General features: G+C 39.3%; 1 protein-coding gene across 1 annotated transcript in view; it reads left to right on the top strand.

Annotated features, from left to right (window-relative positions):
- Positions 1-18,601, top strand: part of GMDS (GDP-mannose 4,6-dehydratase) — a 407,005-nt gene that overhangs the window by 57,224 nt on the left and 331,180 nt on the right. Inside the window, exons 2-4 of the mRNA XM_063401307.1 lie at positions 3,464-3,508; positions 7,437-7,524; positions 11,030-11,139. Of these exons, the coding sequence (XP_063257377.1) occupies positions 3,464-3,508; positions 7,437-7,524; positions 11,030-11,139 (243 nt within the window). The remainder of the gene's footprint in view (positions 1-3,463; positions 3,509-7,436; positions 7,525-11,029; positions 11,140-18,601) is intronic.

Raw genomic sequence — 18,601 nt, forward strand, 5'->3', positions numbered from 1 at the left:
CACTCCACGTACTTCTCCTGGAGCTCTAGGAGTAGTGATTAAAAAAACTCTATACTTCCTCCTCCTCTTGATCTTTTTCCCTTGCTCGCTTTCCACTTGTGTCTTCATCCATGGGCATTATCTAATTCTTGAATCCAAGAGCTCTGTGTAAGGGCATTGGAACTGGCCAAATCAAAGAAAGAGGATGAACATGGCTTGCATGTCAGGGTGCTTTTACAGCCTTCCCTGGATGTGTCAATATAAATTTCAATGAGTTCTTTGCAAATGGAACTTGCCTGTGTAAAACTGCAAAATAAATGAGATTAGATTGCTAAACAAGCTATTGAGTTACACTTGTTTTCAGTTTTCTGTATAAATTATCCTGTTATTTGCTCATGGATCAAGTCAAACTTGATACTGCTTTTATTCTAGATGATTTTGGCAAAGCACTGTCTAACTCATTTGTCTCAATTTCTTCACCACATTGGAAGTGTTTTTCTTTGATAGTGTGTCAAAGCTTATTCAAGTTCCTGACATTAACTACTGTATTAAACATAAAATACTGCATCCTAAAGTTGTCTCACACTAGTGTTTATGTGGCTGTTTTCTTTTGTCTGTGAATTTTACAGACGTGTTGTAAGGCAGCTGCAGTTGGAAACCTGCTGCTGTGTCTTGGAAGCCAGCTGAAGTATCATTCTTTGTATGAGCTTTCAGACTAGTGTTTGGCTGAAGAGAACACAGAGATTGAAATCTGAGGTGCCAGAGTGTGCTGATGAGGAACTTTTTTTTACTGAGGTGGTTTGTTTAGTCAGTCTTGTTAAACTGTTTTGATCATTCAAGCTGGTCTGACATATCTGTACTGAGCCAGGCCTCGTTGTAATCCTACTTAAAGGCAGTTTGTAGGCAATTTTCTTTCAAGACCGATTTATCCACAGATAGAGACTTGCTTCTGTCCTTTGGTAGTTTGTTGATTTGTTATAAACTGAATAGCATTAGCTGGGAGCTTTATATTTGCAAAACTAAGCTCTCAAATGAAGTATAATAGCACCTATAATTTAACACCTAATTCCTTTAATATGTTTTCTGGTTCAGGGATTCCTGTATCTTGAAGACTTTGTAGTACAAATGCAAATCAATATCTTTGATAATAGAATTTATGTGTGCAGTGTAGTCTCCTAGGCCTAAAGGTTTAAGTCACTTTACAAAGCTTACTTATTATTATTTACTCCCTGACCTCATTAGGAGAAGATGGAAGCTGTGCTGTCCTTACCAGCTGCAGACCCTTTGAGGCTTTGATGGCTGTTGTGATTGCATTGCCCCTGTCAGGCTGCTGTTCTGACAAGAGCAGGAAGGGAAGCGTGAGCCCTGGGGCCGCCTGCGATACGGTATCGCAGTGCAGGACCGCGCGGAGCTGCACTGGGTGAGATTACCAGACAGTAAATCAGCTGTGCCGGCCAGAGCCAGAAAGCAGGAGCTTTCACACTTGCTGCCTGTTTCCCACTCATTGTAAAGCCCTGCCCTATCACTTGATAGACCTGGAAAGGAAGTGCAGAGGAAGCAAGTGCCACTGCTGGTTCAAAATGTTCCAGGACGACTGGAAACTTTGAGCAATGGCCTGGGTGAGAAGAACAAGACCTTATTGACAGGGTTCAATCCTAGTTAAGTCTGTTTCCCATCAACTTCCGAAGTAATCACAGCCTTTCTTTTTTCATCTCCTTTGCACTCTCTGCATCTCCCACTTTCACCTCCTTTTTAAATTCTATTTATAATTTTATGTTGTAGTGTACTGAGCAACCAAGGAGCGAACTAGGAACTTTTCCCTTCTCTGCTAAATCCTGGAGGAATTGCTAATGCAAAAGATGACAAAAGCATAAAAAGTAGCTGTCACTCCCTCTTTGTGCCCATGTTTCTGCAGATTTTCTGTCAAATATTCTTTGAATTTCTCCTTTCAGTAGGGACTTGTTCTTATCATTTGATGTACATATTCTTCCAGTGAAGCCATGGTAAATGTGGTTTTTTAATTTCCATGATTAACTGGTGCATAGACTGCTCTTACAGGGCTTATAGCCCTGTGGACATCTGTGCACACACATGTACCTGTAGTGGGAGAAGGATGGAAGTATAAACTTTCTTGGTTTCAAGCCCTTCTAGAGTGTGTGAAACTGTATGAAGCATTCATACCATGAGTTAATTCCTTTTCCAAAGCTACTCTTTTAAACATATAGCAATGTGCCCCTTGTGCACTACTCTGTGCCATTTTGCATACACCTACCCAGGATTTTGCCGTAATTGCAATTTCCCTTGGCCGTCCTGCTCCTATAGGCCTCCTGCTGCATCTAAAATTTCGTTCTTTAGTGTGTTATTCTTAGGCTCTCTATGAGGCAAAAAAAAAATCATATGATGTAAAAAGGAGGTTTTTCTCTGGAGCAACATGCTTTTAAGGGATGGTCAGAGAGAGATGTCTGTTGTGTTTTGCCCTTAAATGTCTCCGGCTGTGATTATGATAGAGCAGATCCACATAACAGAGTTTAAACCTGTAAGCATAGGTGGCATCTCATGGTTTTTATGGTCTTTTTGTAGCAAGTCATTTGGGTCTGGTGGAATACATTCACAGATTACAGGAACAAGCAATTCAAGAGGTCAGTGAAAGCTGTAGGCTTTGGGCATGGGCAATCATTGAATTGGTTAGTGAGAACTCTCTTGGCAGGGTAAACTTTGCTGGGTTTGTGATGGTGTGTACACATTTATGTAAAGGTGATATGACTTTAAAACAAAAGTATTTGCTCTTGGGGAGCTTAATAATTTGAGTTTGACAAGGATTTCGAAGGAGAAAGGGGAAAAAAAAAAAAAAAAAGAAAAATCCCTGAAAGTAAATCACCCAAATTAACCTTCAATGACATATACTTAAAATTTGAAAATTACTTTTATTGTGTAGTTTAAATATAAGGTCTGCTAGGAATGCTTTTGACAACTCAGTAGGTCAGTCAAGGCAGAATTACTGCTGTTTAGAAACCTTGTAGAAGGAGCACCTGGGCAAGGGAGACGCCAGCATGACAAGGTGCTACAGAGGCATGCTGGTTTGCAGAGAATGCCAAGCTTGTACTGTGTTTTTTTTTACATGTTTTTTCTTCCTTGTCTCCAAAATAGTTCGAATTCAATGACCGTGGTTAGGATATTTTGGAAAGATAGTCCCCAGGCACTTTATAGTGGAACTTGGGAAAAGATTCAAGAGATGGGAGTTCTCAACTAGCATTTGTAAGCAAGTCATCTTAAAATATACTGCTTATTAGTCTAAAATTAACTAAAGAGAGTCTGTAGTATTTTTAGGTTCGTGTATGAATCTAGAGAAATCAAAGTATAGGCTTGTTACCCAGTCTACTCACTGTAAGTTTTTTTCTTCCCTCTTTTGAGATCTTAAGCAGCCCAAATCTCCCAGGGCTATTGAATGCGTTTCTAACATTTTCCTATATCTTGCTCTTCCCAGGATGGATCGTACTTGGCTGAGTTCCTGTTGGAAAAAGGCTATGAGGTGAGTGACTCGGTGACTGGCTGCAGGCTGACGGAGCCATTTGGATGCTGCAGCTCCAGCCCGCTTCCTCTGCTTCTGTCCTTCTCTGTGTATGTTTTCCACTCCAGGCCCAGATAACAAATCAAAACTTGGGAGAGGAATGTGCAGCATGGCCTGTAATCATGCCAGGTTATTGTACTATTTATCATCGAATGTCCACTGGTGGATTCCCTCTTCTCCTCGGGGTATAGCTGCTTTGCATGTTTCCCGCCAGCTCAGATAAGCAGTGACCTGTGTGAGCCAAAACTGTAAGGAATTAGGGAATAATTTATGATACAATGTACCACATAAAGGAATAAGAATCTCTTGTTTGTTCTCTGTCCCCAGCTCTCTGTCTCCACAGCAAAGGCCCTTTTATTTTGGCAGCTGTATTTCAACATTGAAAACCTTGCATTTTTGCTTTCTCTGTTCAAAAAGAGAAAACTAAAACCTAAAACAAAACCGAACAACAAACCCCAAGCAAGTTGTACTTTGGTACAGTTACTTTCTACCTTTTCTCTTGAATTAATTAATTATTGCTTAGCACATGATTTTTGCTTATTTTTTCCTTGAAATAAAAGGAGTCTGATTCCTTCTTGCTGCATAATTTTCCCTAGCAAAAATCACATTTCTTATGGTCCAGCAAAGCAAAAATCACATTGTTGCTATTGTTATGGTATGATTTGAGGGGGTTGAACTGGTGTGAGCATAAATGTAAGAATATTTGCCTTCTTGGTGATACAAGATGCTTCTAAAATAGTATGATAATGAAAGGCAATGGAGTGGTCATATTAGTTTCCCCACAATGTACTGTTTTTGGGGAGTTTAGTAAGAGCTAATGCTTGTTTTAATATTGAATTTTATTACTTCTGTTGTAATACTGCTTCTTAGCTTAGTGAGAAGTCTCTTCTCAGCCAGTGTGTGCTTCTCATACTTTTGTACCAGGTTAATCTTGCCTTGCTTTATTCTATCCTTTCTTTTGCTGTTTTGATTAATTTGCTTATTGAAGCTGATTTTTCAGTGTTGTAAGTTAATTATTTTTCACTACTTCCCCAGTCCCTTTGGGGACGAGATAGATCATTGTGATTGCTTTTGCTACTTGGAGGGCAAAAGCACATATTCTTCCATAGTCCTCAATGAAGTTGGGAACTGACAACAGCAAATGAAATATTACCCTTTCAACAATACAAACTTTGCTATAATTGGGTAGAGTTTTTTCCTTCTGTTATTCAGCTCTCCATAAATTTCTTAGAATTCTTTCCTGTGTTTCCATTTAGAAACCTCTGTTCCTAAACAACTGAACACAAATGTGCATCCGATAACTGATTGCCTCCCTAACTGAGATCCTTCATTTGACTTTTTTTTTTAACTTTCAATGTGTTTGAAGATCTGGCTCTGAGAAAAGTCCACATTTTTAACTAGATTAACCAGTTTGCACACATTTTGGCCTGTCACAGAGTTTGCATTTCACTTGTCCCATGCAGACAAAGGTACCTTTCATCAGTTTTCTTACGGTAATGTTGCTGTCATGGATTAAGCACTTGGCAGGTTTTCTTGCTCTTGTATGTGCATACCAGAATAAGGAGTGGGGGGAAAAAAGGAAGGGAAAAAAAGCAGGGTTCACAGGTTTTTTGTTATTGCTGGATGCAACAGGCTCTCTGGATTTGTCTGTTTACTGAATCTTTTGAAGTCCTGGGACGGTTGCATTTAGCACATCTCATTGGTCAAAAGTTTGTATCACAGTCATAAGCAGTCACAAAGCTCTTGCAAGCCCAAACTTTCATCAAGCTTTTGAGCTGGCAAGGTTTGACTTATTGGTCAACTGTTCAGGTGAACATGAATTTCAGCATGACTTAATTCAGCGATAGGTAACTGAGTGCGCAAGAAATCTCTCATCAAAATTTGGGCCAAAATATTTAATTTTGCTAGAAGAATCACAGAATAGTTTAGGTCTTGGAAATTACCTCCAAGAAGATCCAGTCCAATTGCTAACCCAATATTGCCAAGTCCACCACTAAACTATCTTCCTAAATGCCAGATCTACTTGTCTCTTAAATACTTAGAGGGAGGGTTGGTGACTCAACCACTTCTCTGGGCAGCTTTTTCCAGCTTTGACAACCCTCTTCATGAATATTTTTTTCCTAATATTTAATCTAGACCTCTTCTCTTGTTGAGTATCTCAGTTTGCTTCCTTAGAATAATTAGCTACATTAAAACTGTAAAGTCTGGTATTTTACTCAGCAAAGGAGTAGTTTGTTTGAGTACTCAAAATATTTGCAGCATCATTTGTGGAAGTGAAGTTATGATGAAAGTGTCTTTTTTTGAAAGTGTTTCTCTGTAATCTTGATGTCTCTATAAATTATCCACACAATCTATAAAAAATTACTTTTGATAGGGCTTTTAATTACATGTGGTTTATAATGTATTTTCATAAAATCCATTATTTAATGGAAATTTATTTTAGGGGCACATTTCTCAGTGCCTCATTGATCCTGCAAGTGCAAATGTTTTATTCAGTTGTAGAAAGTTTGGTTTGAATTGTAGAGCATAATATGTTGTGAGCAACATGACACAGGACACACAAGAGATTTTCTGCAAGGAAATTGGCTTCATAAATTTGACCTGTAAGTTGTAAAGATGAAATTATTGAGCTCCCTTAAATCTTGCCACCAAAATGTCATTCTTAAGTCAGCAAACTGGTCTCAATCTGCAGTTGTGTGCACCTTTTTACTTGCTTAAATTTTGGACTTGAGATGAAATGAAAAGTGTTTTCTTTGTCAATAACTGTAGCTTGTATTATGTGTAAAACAAAAATCCCCCAACTCTAAACCAAAATTCTGCCTGTTCCTGCTTCTATATTCTTGCAAGTTAACATCAATTGGGAGACTAAAGGGATGACCTCAACAAACCAAGTCTAGGATGCATCAATGTACAAGGGATCACTTTCAGAAATAAAAGCCAGAGAGAGGTGGAGGACAGTCAGATGCTTAAGCTTAATTTCATTTGTGCAAGCACAACTTCTGTAGCTGTTAACTAAAGCTAACATGAATTTTGGCAGCAGGCATCATATGGGGCTGTCTTACAGGACAGGAGGAAACAGGGTCAGTGTTTGAAAAATTTCTCTAATGTATTAGGCACAAACAGTCTTTTCTTTATTGTTAGTCAGAACCAGTGTAGCTTCTTTTTCACCAGTTTATTTATCATGGCAGGTTAAAGGAAATTCCCAACCTGGGCTTCAGCCTTAGGCTTGTCTGTCTCTCTTGTAACCCACTGGAGAACAGTGACTCATGAGGTCTACAAAACAGCACTGACTGTTCTGGCTGTTCTTCCAGCACCCCAGAAAGTGAATGACAGCTCATTCTTAAAATACATTTGGGCCTTGCAGCTGCTGCTCCTTGCTTCCCCTTGTCTTCCTTCTTTCTCCCCTTCTCTCCCCTCTGCCCATCTGTCCTTTCCATAGCCCCATCTTCTTCTTCTGCTTTTTCTTTGCCCGTCTCTTCTTTCTGAAGCCAAAAAGACTTCTCTACAACTGAGGAGCAATGGTTTTCTTGGCAATTTGTACATTGCTTCTCCAACTCCAGTAACGTTTTCAAGCCTCACTCACTAGGAGATGGTGCTTTGGGGCAGTTCAGTGAGTTTTCTGTACCGTGTGTGATGTATGGGCTGCTAGTGGTGTCAACAAGGGAGAAGGGGAAAACCACTCAATGGTGCTAAAGTAAATATGAGAGCACCTGACCTTATCTCCCAGTATCATGTTTGTAAATTGGGTAACTGTCCATCTTCAGGAACAGAGACGAGCTCTGATTGCCTGATAAGAGTTAGGCCCATGTACACAAGAGTTTTGAGTGGTGGTAATGAACTCTTTCCTCTTGATGTTTACCACTTTTCTTTTCCCTTGTTCAATCCCCAGGTGCATGGCATTGTTCGTCGGTCCAGTTCCTTTAACACAGGCCGGATTGAACATCTCTATAAGAACCCACAGGCTCACATTGAAGGAAGTAAGACTTGACTTTTATATTTAAGGTGGTATATGTTGTATTTAATCTGGGCTGTGTTTTTGGTGGAGAAAGATCCCTGGGAACAGGAAGGGAATGGAGTTTTCTTCTGCTAGTGTTAGCTAGCTGCTCTATCTCAGAAAGAAAAATGGCCATTTTTCTCTGAAGATGTGGCATGGAATATAGATACTCTTGTGTGTATGAGCTTTTAAAAGTGGAAAATATGAGCGGGACCCAGGAAAGCACTTTATGTTATGTAGAAATGCTGTCATGGTTCAGAAATGGCTGGGCAGTAGCAGTTGGAAAATGGCTGGGCCTGAAAAATACTATGTAAGGGTAAAAGTAGTGAGATTACAGAATAGTTAAACATGGGGTTTTTTTGAGGTAGTTATCTTAAGTACTCCACTTGTGTTTTCTCATGAGCTCCATGATATCTTATGGAAGTGAAGATTTGGAAATAGTCTGTATGAGAGCATGAGTAAGACATGATCAGTTCTTACTGATGACAAGAATAACGAATCTTTGGACCCTCTGATTTCCTGTGCCCAAAGAAGAGAGTACCTGCTTCACCTAAAGGAAAGGCATTGCTCTTGGAAATTTGCTGGCCGTTTACTGTATTCTCTGTTACAAATGATAATCTGGAAAATTGAAATTACTACCTTGAATGTACATATGGCAAAAAAATTGTTTATTCTACCTTAAAGGAAGTTAACTGGTCTCTTAATGAGAAACAGCTCAAATGTTGGATGGCTCCAGTTCAGCAGAAGGATTGAGCACTGTAACAAGCACACAATGCTCCATGCTATGTCTGTTTTTTAGGGTTGTGCAAGCTGTCCTAAATAGTCCAGTTTAAGGTATTGTTAACAACAAATATCTCCATGGTGTAAAAAATCACCTCTTTGAAGTCTTCTTCACACCATGGTTAAACAGAGCCTAATTTTATCAAGCTTAATATATAATACAGCTTATAGATTTCCTTTGATCTTTGCTTGTAATTTTTGTTTAAAAATCCTTAATTTATGACATGATACTACTCTGATTAGTTGCTACATACTGTACACTGCTCATTAAAGTATCTGATTAAGAGAGGGGTAGGACTGAAAAAATATCTTTATGAAGAATACTGAAATCTGGTTTTCTGTCAAGAACAATGTAAGAACTGTTTCCCATGACTTGCATTCCTGGCTCACAAGGCAGAATGAAGAAAATTAAATCAAACAGGAACTTGTGCATGTTGAAGACCATCTGGTGGTTATGAAAAGTGATTTGAGAAGACAGTGTAGATCAAAATAAATATACATACAAACATTTAAGGAAAGGGATGGAAGGAAGAAAAGAGAAAGAAGATGTTAATTTTTTCCCCACTTGTTATCTCATTTTCCTTTAACTGAAGAATGTAGCCATATGAATGGGAGGAGAAGGAATTGAACTTGGAATATCAGGAAAGGCTGCTCCATGGAAACTGAAAACAATGGGTTTCCAGGCAGTACTGGAGGAAGCAAAGAAGGCAATAGTGGTTGATGTGAGAAAACCCTAATTTTTTCTTTGCCCTGTGTGTTTTTCCTGTGAGGAATCAATTGCATGTTGCAAGATGGTGCTCTTCATAGACAGTGAACCTCTTAGTATGAAAAAAGTAGGGAGCACAGGAAGGAAGACAAAGTGCATCCTAGAGCAAGCCTTCTAGCTGTTGCTTGCTAAGGAGCTTTTTAGATTGGATAATATTACTAAAGCCCAGAGGTTCTGACATTTGATCTGTGTTTATGAATCTGTGCCCCAAATAAACCCCATTTCTAGTAAGCCTTTCCTATTAGTAGTTCGTTCTTGAAACACTGTCTCCTCTAGGGGGGTCAGGAGGGAACAGTGTTTCATTCCCTGCTCTCCTCCAGAAAGGCCATTTGGACCAGGAACTTTGAAGACTTGATTGTGGACCACAATAAGCACTCTCCTTGAGAGCATTACATGTATGGTAATAGTGGGCTGGTGTCCCTGTTTCCAGGGTCAGCCCAGCTGGCAGCCCACCTTCCCCTGGGAAGCTCTGAAACTACTCTCTGGCCTGGGGGTCGGGGCAGGACTGTGCATGTCCTTGGTGCAGGAAGAGGAACACAGGCTCTGGCATCTCTTTCCTTCCTAGCATTACCTCTTAGCCACAGCTTCAGCTGGGTCTGAGGTCTCTTCAGAATGTACTTATCAACCGATGTGGTTGTGAATACAAATTTCAAGAATATATCGTGGCTGTCCTACTTTATCAACCTGAGGAACCTCGTGCACATGTTTTCCATAAAATGTACAGGGGTGAACATCTGTGAATTGTGTAATCTGTTAGCTTCTGTGCTGTTTTATATTGTTAAAGAAAAAGAAAAACCTAAACCAGCATAAATAATAATAAAGTTTACATATCTCAACAGCAGTTAAAAAATATACTGTGGATTCATATCTCTTGTAATAAGCCTTCTATTTCAGGACTGAAAAAATAATTTAAAAATTATTGAAGTCATAAACATCAAATGAAAATCTATATAATATGGCAAGTAAACATAAATGGCTAATTCATCAGTAGTTATGACTCTTTATCAGAAAGCTCTATGAATAGCAGTGTGGTTGTTTGATTTTTTCAATTTTATTTTAAATGAGAGCAAAAAGGAGATCTGTTTTGTGAATTTCACTTTTGCAATAACTTCTTGACAGGCCATGGTCTGAAAACAAAGACAACTTGATACACCATTGCAACTTGCTCTTTAAATTTTGACAGGAGCTGGTTTCATGGTATTACCTACTTTTTTATGCGAAAATTAGAAAGAAACTGAAGTCTGGAAAGCATAAATAACATCTGTATCTAACCAATTTTGAGATTTTGATGCAAAGTATCACAAACCATGTTTCCTTGACAGTTAAATTGTTCTCTTAAGTTCCTTTCCAGTGTGCACCTGTACTTTTTAAATGGAAAAGCAATAGTAACAAATGCAGCAGGTTGTACTGTAACGTTATCTAAGTGTTCATCTAATAGGTATCTTACACATTTTTGTGGTATTGTGAAATTACTCACCATGAGAAACTAAAACATGTGCAATGTTTTGGGAAGAACAGGAAAGCCACTGATGTATACTTAAGTTATTAAAACAATTTTCAGTGAAAAATTGGAACCCCAACTAAAAAATGCCCCATTTTTGTGCCTGGAATTCTGTATCTGACATTGAACTTATTTATACAACCTGGGAAAATGAAGTGTAAGCTATTAAACGAATGATATAAATGTTGCCAGATAAATAAGATTATTGAAAAAAGGATCTGAAATGCTATTTAATACTCCTATGGGGAAATGTTTTGTTGTTAAAGCAGGGGAGGGGAAAAAAAACCCGACCAAAAACAAAAACAAGCAAAACCAAGTTTAACTGGTGATCTCTTGACTTGTTCCAACAAATGTTTACTCAGACCTTGTCCTGAAATAGGATATAGACCAATATTTTTCTGAGATTAAAGTATATTAACTCTGTCTTTTTAAACTCTGAAGACATGAAGCTGCACTATGGGGATCTCACAGACAGCACCTGCCTGGTGAAGATCATTAATGAAGTCAAACCCTCTGAGATTTACAACCTGGGAGCTCAGAGCCACGTCAAGGTGAGTAACCTTCTCTGCACTGAGAATTGTGAGTGTGTTGTTGGTGGTGTCAGTGTACTACCTTGATAATTTTAGACTGCAGCATTTATAGCCATTTTAACAACTGTTAATTTCATCAAGTAAACACTAACTTCAGTCAAAAGTCATGTTTGCTGTGGTGCCAAATTATTGCATGAATTTGCTACTCAGTATATATTAAGATGTCAGAAGAAGAGAGGCTAAATTGTCATTGTCAACAAATCCTGCATGTTTAAAAATCTGGTTTTTCTGCCATGTGAAACAACTTTTGGTGTAGACTTTGCTGCTGATCAGTCCTAGCTGAGAAATTATGCAGTGTTCTTAGGCCTAGTAGTACTTAAAACAACATTATTTGGTTTGTATCAGAGTGCATCACTTCTAGAAAGGCTTCTCCTATACCAGTTTTCATGGTGATACTCTTTGAAATAATGACCTACAGACAGAGAAAACAGCTCTGTTACCACCTGAGATATCACAACACTTTAGGGATTTTGGTTTCAAAAAATCAAGGTAGAGAAACTGGAATAAAAAGGGGTCATTAAAAACCAGTAATTTGACCCTGGCAAGTACTGCTGCATCCTAAGGATGGAAAATGGCAATAACTTTGTAGTTTATGTTTCTTAAGCTATAAAAGCTCAGTTTATTCACGAGTGACCACTATTTACTTGCAAAATCCTCATTCATTCTTCATGATTACAAACTGAAGCTGATGTCCAGGTAACAAATAGTCATTAAAATAAATTGTGTCTCAGTCATATGCCTTGTCCTTATTGTGTGCAATGTGTAAGCATTCAAAAGCGATAATATTCCCTGGCTTCTTTTGAGGTGAGAAGTGAAGGAGTATTGAAGCCTCCTGAAAATCAGTTTGGCTTTAGTTTTCCAAGTAAGCCTTCTCACAAAAAGGGGTACATTGTTCCTATCACTGTAAGCCTTGAAATGCAACAAGGGGAAATCACATTGAAAGACTGCAGTTTTTGACAACACGCACAGCAGAATACAGATATGAAATGAGAATAATTTTGCTTTTAATTTGCTTGCATGATTGAATTAACTGTGTTAACATGGGTCTGGTTCATTAGCTCATGTACGGCAATATAACCACAGGGCTATATGAGTCCACAGGCAGAAGATGGTCCAGAAGATAACTGAGCTGCTGCTTTGCAGAGTGAAATCTGAGCCAGCAAACTATGCTGGGTGTTTGCAGTCCGCAGCTAGGTGTCCCAGCACCCCTCTTCTTGAACTGGTTCACTGTATAGCAATCTCGGTGGGAATTATCCCACTTAATTTGGACTGGAATGTTAGCACCATGCTAACATAATCTATCTCCACGTGGCTGCTGCAGCTACAACAGCTTGGTCACAGCACTGGGAGGGCTTGAAGGGGTAATAGAGGTGCTCGTGCTGCTGCTGTAGATTCTTGGATGATTCTGTCATGGGTTATCGGAAGGATTATTCCTCAAATGTCTCACTGCGTGATTAGCTCAGTGGGTTAGAGCATGGGGCTAATAATGCCAAGGTTGGAGGTTTGATTCCCATATGGACCATTCACTTAAGAGCTGGATTTGATGATCCTTCTAGGTCCCTTCCAGCTCAGACTACTCTGTGATTCTGAGCCAATGCAGATCTGGCACTGACTCTTGGCTTTTGGAAATGTCCTGATGTCCTGGAGGACAATGAAAATGGCTCTGTTAGAAGCTGGAATGCAGCAGGCTGATACTTAGACAATGTTAGCAGTCCTATGGGAAGTCTAGATGAACAACTTCTTATGATTCCTAGCGTCTCCAGTAGCACTTCTGTTGTTGCAGTTGAGGAGAGAAGGTAAGCAGCCCCAGTCTGCTGACTGAGGTGGTCGGCAACTATGGACTGTGTTATTGGTAGGACTTAAAAACAGTCCAACATTTTAAAACAATTCCTAGTGTTGAAAGAGGGAGTTGAACTTGGCCATCTGTTCAGGTGAACATCTTCACCAGAGACCTAAACAGCTGTAAGCATTAGACTATGGTTATATAAACTTTTACTGAGTTTGCTTATGTGCATCATATTTGGGGAAGGAGGGAAAAGAACTTCTAATCTTAGCTTGCTTCACATTCTGGTCACTTTGAACTGGTGACGTCTTCAGGATTTTTTTGGTGGTGTTTTTATTGGCTAGTGTTTATGCAGAATAAAGTTTTCTATCACTCTCACTTCCAGTTAGTTTATGTGAGCCACACTGAAATGAAGGAAAATAAAATCATAGGAAGTTGGTCTGGTTTCCTGTAGGAAACCAATGAAGATGAAATTGGTTCTTGGAATGAACCCACAGTAGTCTGGGAAATACTGTCAGAGAGGACATTTTTCTGAATCATAAATAGTGAGGACTGTGACTCATAAAGTAGGTCACTGGGAGGCTGATCTGATCTTGTACATGGGAGAAAGTGAGAGAAGACTGAAACTTGTTCCTTATTAAAAACAGTAAACTTAACAGAATGATATCATCAGTAGGAACAAATTATCCAGTGTGCCTTCCTCTCTGTTTTGGAGAAACAGGGATTAGTGCTCTGCACTGTGGCTTCACCATGAGATGTTCAGAAAACAGTAGCACATTCACTTCATGGCTACTAAATAAACATCTCGGCATTGCTTTCTCTATCCAGTCCTTATATGTCCTCCTGCTTTCAATTGCAGTTAATAGGGAATTGGTTGTTAAGTAGGATGGAGACCCCAAAACCTCCCTGAGCAACCTGTTTGCTTACCTCTGCAGTTCTGCACTCTTGCAGTAAAAAAACAGCACACACCACCACAAATTTTTATATTTTTAAATGGCATGTATTTCAATTTCTGACTATTGCCTCACCTCCTGTCACTGTATACCACTGAGAAAAGTTTGTCTATCATCCTTTCCCATCCCACTCATCAGGTGACACCAGGGAGATCACTCTGGGACTTCTGCATGTTAAACAACCCCAGCTCTTTCAGCTTCTATTCATAAGGCAGATGCTCCAGTCCCTTCAGCCTTTTGTGGGCTAAGACTTATCCTGGCCAGTTCTTCTTTGACTGTAAGAATTCTGTCCATAGCATTTCCCCTTGTAAGCTTTTCAGTCACCCATGTCAGGTTATCAGTGCCCTCCAGAAACCTTCTGGCTTGTGCCTGCTGTGTTGGCCCCATAACAGATATTAGGACCCCAGAATTCACCCATGAGGGCCCCAATATATGAGTATGAGCTTTCTTGGCTTACCTGAAGAAAGCCTCACCTACTGCTACATCACATTGTAAAGCCTGTTTGTATTCCAAGGCTCTTTGTTGTCCGAGGAATATGAACCATATGGGAAACAGGTCATCCTTTTCATTTCCTATCACAGTCTTTTATGGAATGCTTTTTCCTGCAGTTGTAGTTGTGGTTGTGATAATTGCTGGGGGGGATGATGCTGTGCAACTTTATAGTGAAGAAGGTAGTGTTTGACTCATGGCATGGAAGCTGGTGTCCTCCTGTGTAGTACACAAGTGAATCTGATAATTAAAACTATGTATTGCTCACTTTCTCCTGCAGGTTTTATCAGTGATGTTGTGGGGGCAGTACTCTTCCCCCATTGCTTTTCTGTCCATGCAGTTAGTGTAGCTCAAAATCATCTGTGACAAAGCCTGTGTCACTCTGAGGCAGTCTCACATGAAGAAGCACTTCCACTGCACCTGTACAGTGAGTGCTTAGCTATGAGGGAAGTTGAGGCACTAAATAACTTAGCATGGAGCTGAGTACTGAAGTCTCGTGATTGCAGAGGTCTGGCATCCTTTCAAAGTCTCATGCTGTTCAATAGCCAGGTTTGGGAATGTGCCCTCCTTACAGAAGAGCTCTTTATTCAAGCTCCTTACGTTGGGAACCCTTCAGTTTAGTTTTCCTTACCTTTAAATATCTCAGTAACACTGAAGCAAAATAGCTCTGATTGCTCTCATTGTCTCTTTGATGGATCAATTCTGGAAATAATTCTTTTGCACTGAGGATGTATTTTATAGTAGTATGATCCATTAAACAGGGACACTCCTCTCGAATTTGTTGTGTGTGTTTTTTAAATCACATATGAATGTCATTACAAGTAAATCTTAATGATGCTACTTCTGTTTTTATGTGCTAACTGTATGTACACAGTATGTTCTGATCCTGCAATGCTTTGTCATGGCAAAAAATGGTGTTTGTTGCTGTTGGGCACTTGGACTTTTAAACTTTTTTTTTCATTAATACAATACTGCTTATATGAAACTGTAGGCTAAATAACTCGAATTAATTGTAAAGCTTTTCTAGTATTCCATTAGTAGCAAGGCTTATAATTGCATAATTCATGTCTTACCTACTCTACCTTGTGGTCCTTATCGTCCAGTATGCTGTTTTATTATTGCATGGGTTTCAAGCTTCTTGTGAATGTCACAGAAGCTCACAGCTTCTGAGAAAATGAATGGATTTTTTGTATGTTTTATAGAAGAAAAATTTTGACTGTTCAGTGTAACAAGATCTAGACTAGTTAATTTTAAAGAATATTAGCAATACTCTAGAGATATAATACAACTTATTCACAGGGGAAAACAGACCTTTAATTTTATGTCATTAGAGAATTTTACAGCTGTGCTTTATGGAACATGTTAGTGTCTCAATACGATATCAAATTCCTTCTAATTTAGCTGTCCAATTTGTTAGACAAAAGCTGAGTTTCCAAACCTGATTTCTGCCATCAGGCTATAAACACAGAGCCTTCTGCCCTAGGGTACCTCTGATTAGTGTAGGACCCCTGTGTGGGGCTGTGGTTCTGTGGTGTGCTCAGGTACCTGTCACTCTCCTGTCATTTGTTTGCTGGTGGTGGCAGCTTGTAGCACCAGCTTTGGGAACACAACCTTGCTGGAAAATTGTTGTGCTAGCCAGCAAATACTGTATTTGCACAGGGCTTTAGACTTTAGATAGTGGGGTCTTGGTCCTTAGCCAGGACAATTAGGCTCTGCTGTAAATACAGAGGAATAAAAACTTTCTGGGCTACCTTCTGTCCTGCAGAGTGTCGTAGTGCTTTTGCTCGTGCTGGATTTGATCTTGTAGGGTGCTGAAGTGTCTTAATTTCATTCAGCACACCCTTTTAACTGCTTTAACTTCAGCCTGTTGCAGTTGTTTGGATGCTTTCCTGTGTTTTGTGCAGGATGCTGTGTCCTTGTGGGACGGAGTGCGCCAGAGGGCAGAGTAAGCCTCTCAAGGGATTGTTTCAAATGCTTGTATGTGTTGTTTTGCTATGTGTACCTTAAACTCTTCAAGTAATCTAATTCCTTTTGAGTGATCAGATTTTAGGTAGCTTTACACTTGGAATATTTTGGGCAATTAGTATAATATGTGCAGTACCTGTTCAAACAGATTCTGTGTGGCCTAGAAGGAAAGGCAATTCCAGTAATAGTTAGCAATTGGAATTATATGTGTCTCTTCACTTGGTCCACTAAATATTTATGGCAACTTTATACAATCCTGTAATTGCACCTTATATTGTCAGACTAAATAGATTTAAAACCTAGTGTTAGTAAAGACTTAGTGCAACTATTAATTTTATTAAACAGATTAACTTTAATAGTTAACTATGTGTATTATAGCTGTAAATGCTGTGAATACATAAAAAGAACAATGGAATAATGCATTCAGTGGTACTAGTATTTATTAGCAAATACAAGCATTAACAAATTGCTCCCAAACCAAGTGCTATTTATGGTAATACAAATTAGAAAAATAAGGCATTATGTTTATGGGTATATTTTTACTACAGAAGAAGTCTCATGACTTGTGCTGCAGGCTGGTGTTGCCTCTGTGCCCTCCTATTCCACATCTCTCCTTTTCTCCTTACCTATGCCCTCCCTACAGCAACAAAGCCCCTCCTTTTCTCCCTAGTCTTGCTCTGAACTAAGGTGTTCTTTCCCTCTCTATAGAAAAAAACCACAAGAGTTCATATGCTCTTTGGATCACAGTGACATTTTTTAATTCCTGTGAAAAGCTTGCACTTCTTTAGTCTTTAATTTTGCTGTTTTATCTTATGATTCATTTCCAGGGTAAATGCTGAAGCACATTCCTACAAATATGTTACTTAAGTGTAATGGGAAAGCAGCCATGTAAAAAAAAGTAGTACTGAATCAGAGATGTGAAAAGGACCAGACTGAGCCCTGAGACAGGACTTTTCCATATGGTTTAGTAATTAAAGAGCAGAATGTACACTGTCATGGATCTGTAACTGAAGATTATAGATTCCTTTAGGGTTTCTTTGCAGCTTCAGTGGGTGTCTCGTGCGTGATATTTTACAAATGCAAGCTGGGGACTTTTTTCAGCTGCTGTTCTTGTTTTGTGCAGTCACACACACACACAAAGCAGGCTGAATTCTGTGATGAATGAAGTGGTGTTTATCTTTGTGACTCTGATGAAGGGTGAAGTACCACCTCCTTCATCTCGTGCTTTGTGTGTGGTTTCTACTTGGAGGCTCTGTGGTTTGACTTCCTGACTGACTTCTGAATTTTAGGTCTGGTGTAGGGAAGGGGGACAGCCGGTGAATCCATGTTCATTCAGTGCCTTGGCCCCAGTTACGTTTGGATACCTGCTGGAATCAAACCCTCAATGAGCTCTGCTGTTGCACAATTAAATTGCCAATTTTAAAATACTTGTTTCAAAGCATATTTTATTTAGAGCTGGCCTATAAACAGAAGTTTATTAACTTGAATTCCCTTTTTAGAGAAGAGTGGTATATCATATAATTCTACTTTAGTTTGCAATCATCAAATCTCTGCTGTTACTGTAGCTATTTTATTTTTAGAACAAAAGTAATTGCTGAAGTGATTTCTGCTTCTGGGCATGAGCAGGGAGGAGTGATCAAAAACTTCCCTGAGAGTTTTGTCCTAACAGCTGCTGCAGGGGAGGAGAACGGTGGGGGAAAGGGAAGGCAAAACCAGCAATGGCACTCACAGCGTTGTATTTCTTGTGTCAAATAGATGGCAGCAGAGCGTTGTACACAATGGAGCAGCTCTGTCCTGCTCTAGGAATGGGGGGGGGAATGATACTTCAAGCTGACTTGTATCAACTTCAGCCTTGAAAGACCTGTCGTTTGGCATAAAATAGGGAAGAAAGCGACTATTGATAGTGCAGGCGCATAGAGGATGAAGAAGGGCATGAGATGCTATAAAGTACTGAATTTCTGGAGTAGTCCCAGGTGGCAAAACTTAATCTTTTAAGGTATGTCATCCACTCATGGAACATGATTGAAATCAGCTAACATAATATGCATGTCAAAATAAAGAGACAGAAAGAAAAAGAAAGTATTCACAAGTTGCAACTGAAAGTGATATACCAGCTGCCTTGGGGTACTGTAGGAGTTGGCCAGAAAACCTATGTTTTATTTAAGTGAGTTAGAGAAAGGAAATGTCAGTCCTCAATCAGGCAAGCATTCTTTGGTAAGGTTTACTTAAATGT

The sequence above is a fragment of the Prinia subflava genome, chromosome 1, assembly GCF_021018805.1.
Source record: "Prinia subflava isolate CZ2003 ecotype Zambia chromosome 1, Cam_Psub_1.2, whole genome shotgun sequence".
Classification (NCBI taxonomy): Eukaryota; Metazoa; Chordata; class Aves; order Passeriformes; family Cisticolidae; genus Prinia; species Prinia subflava.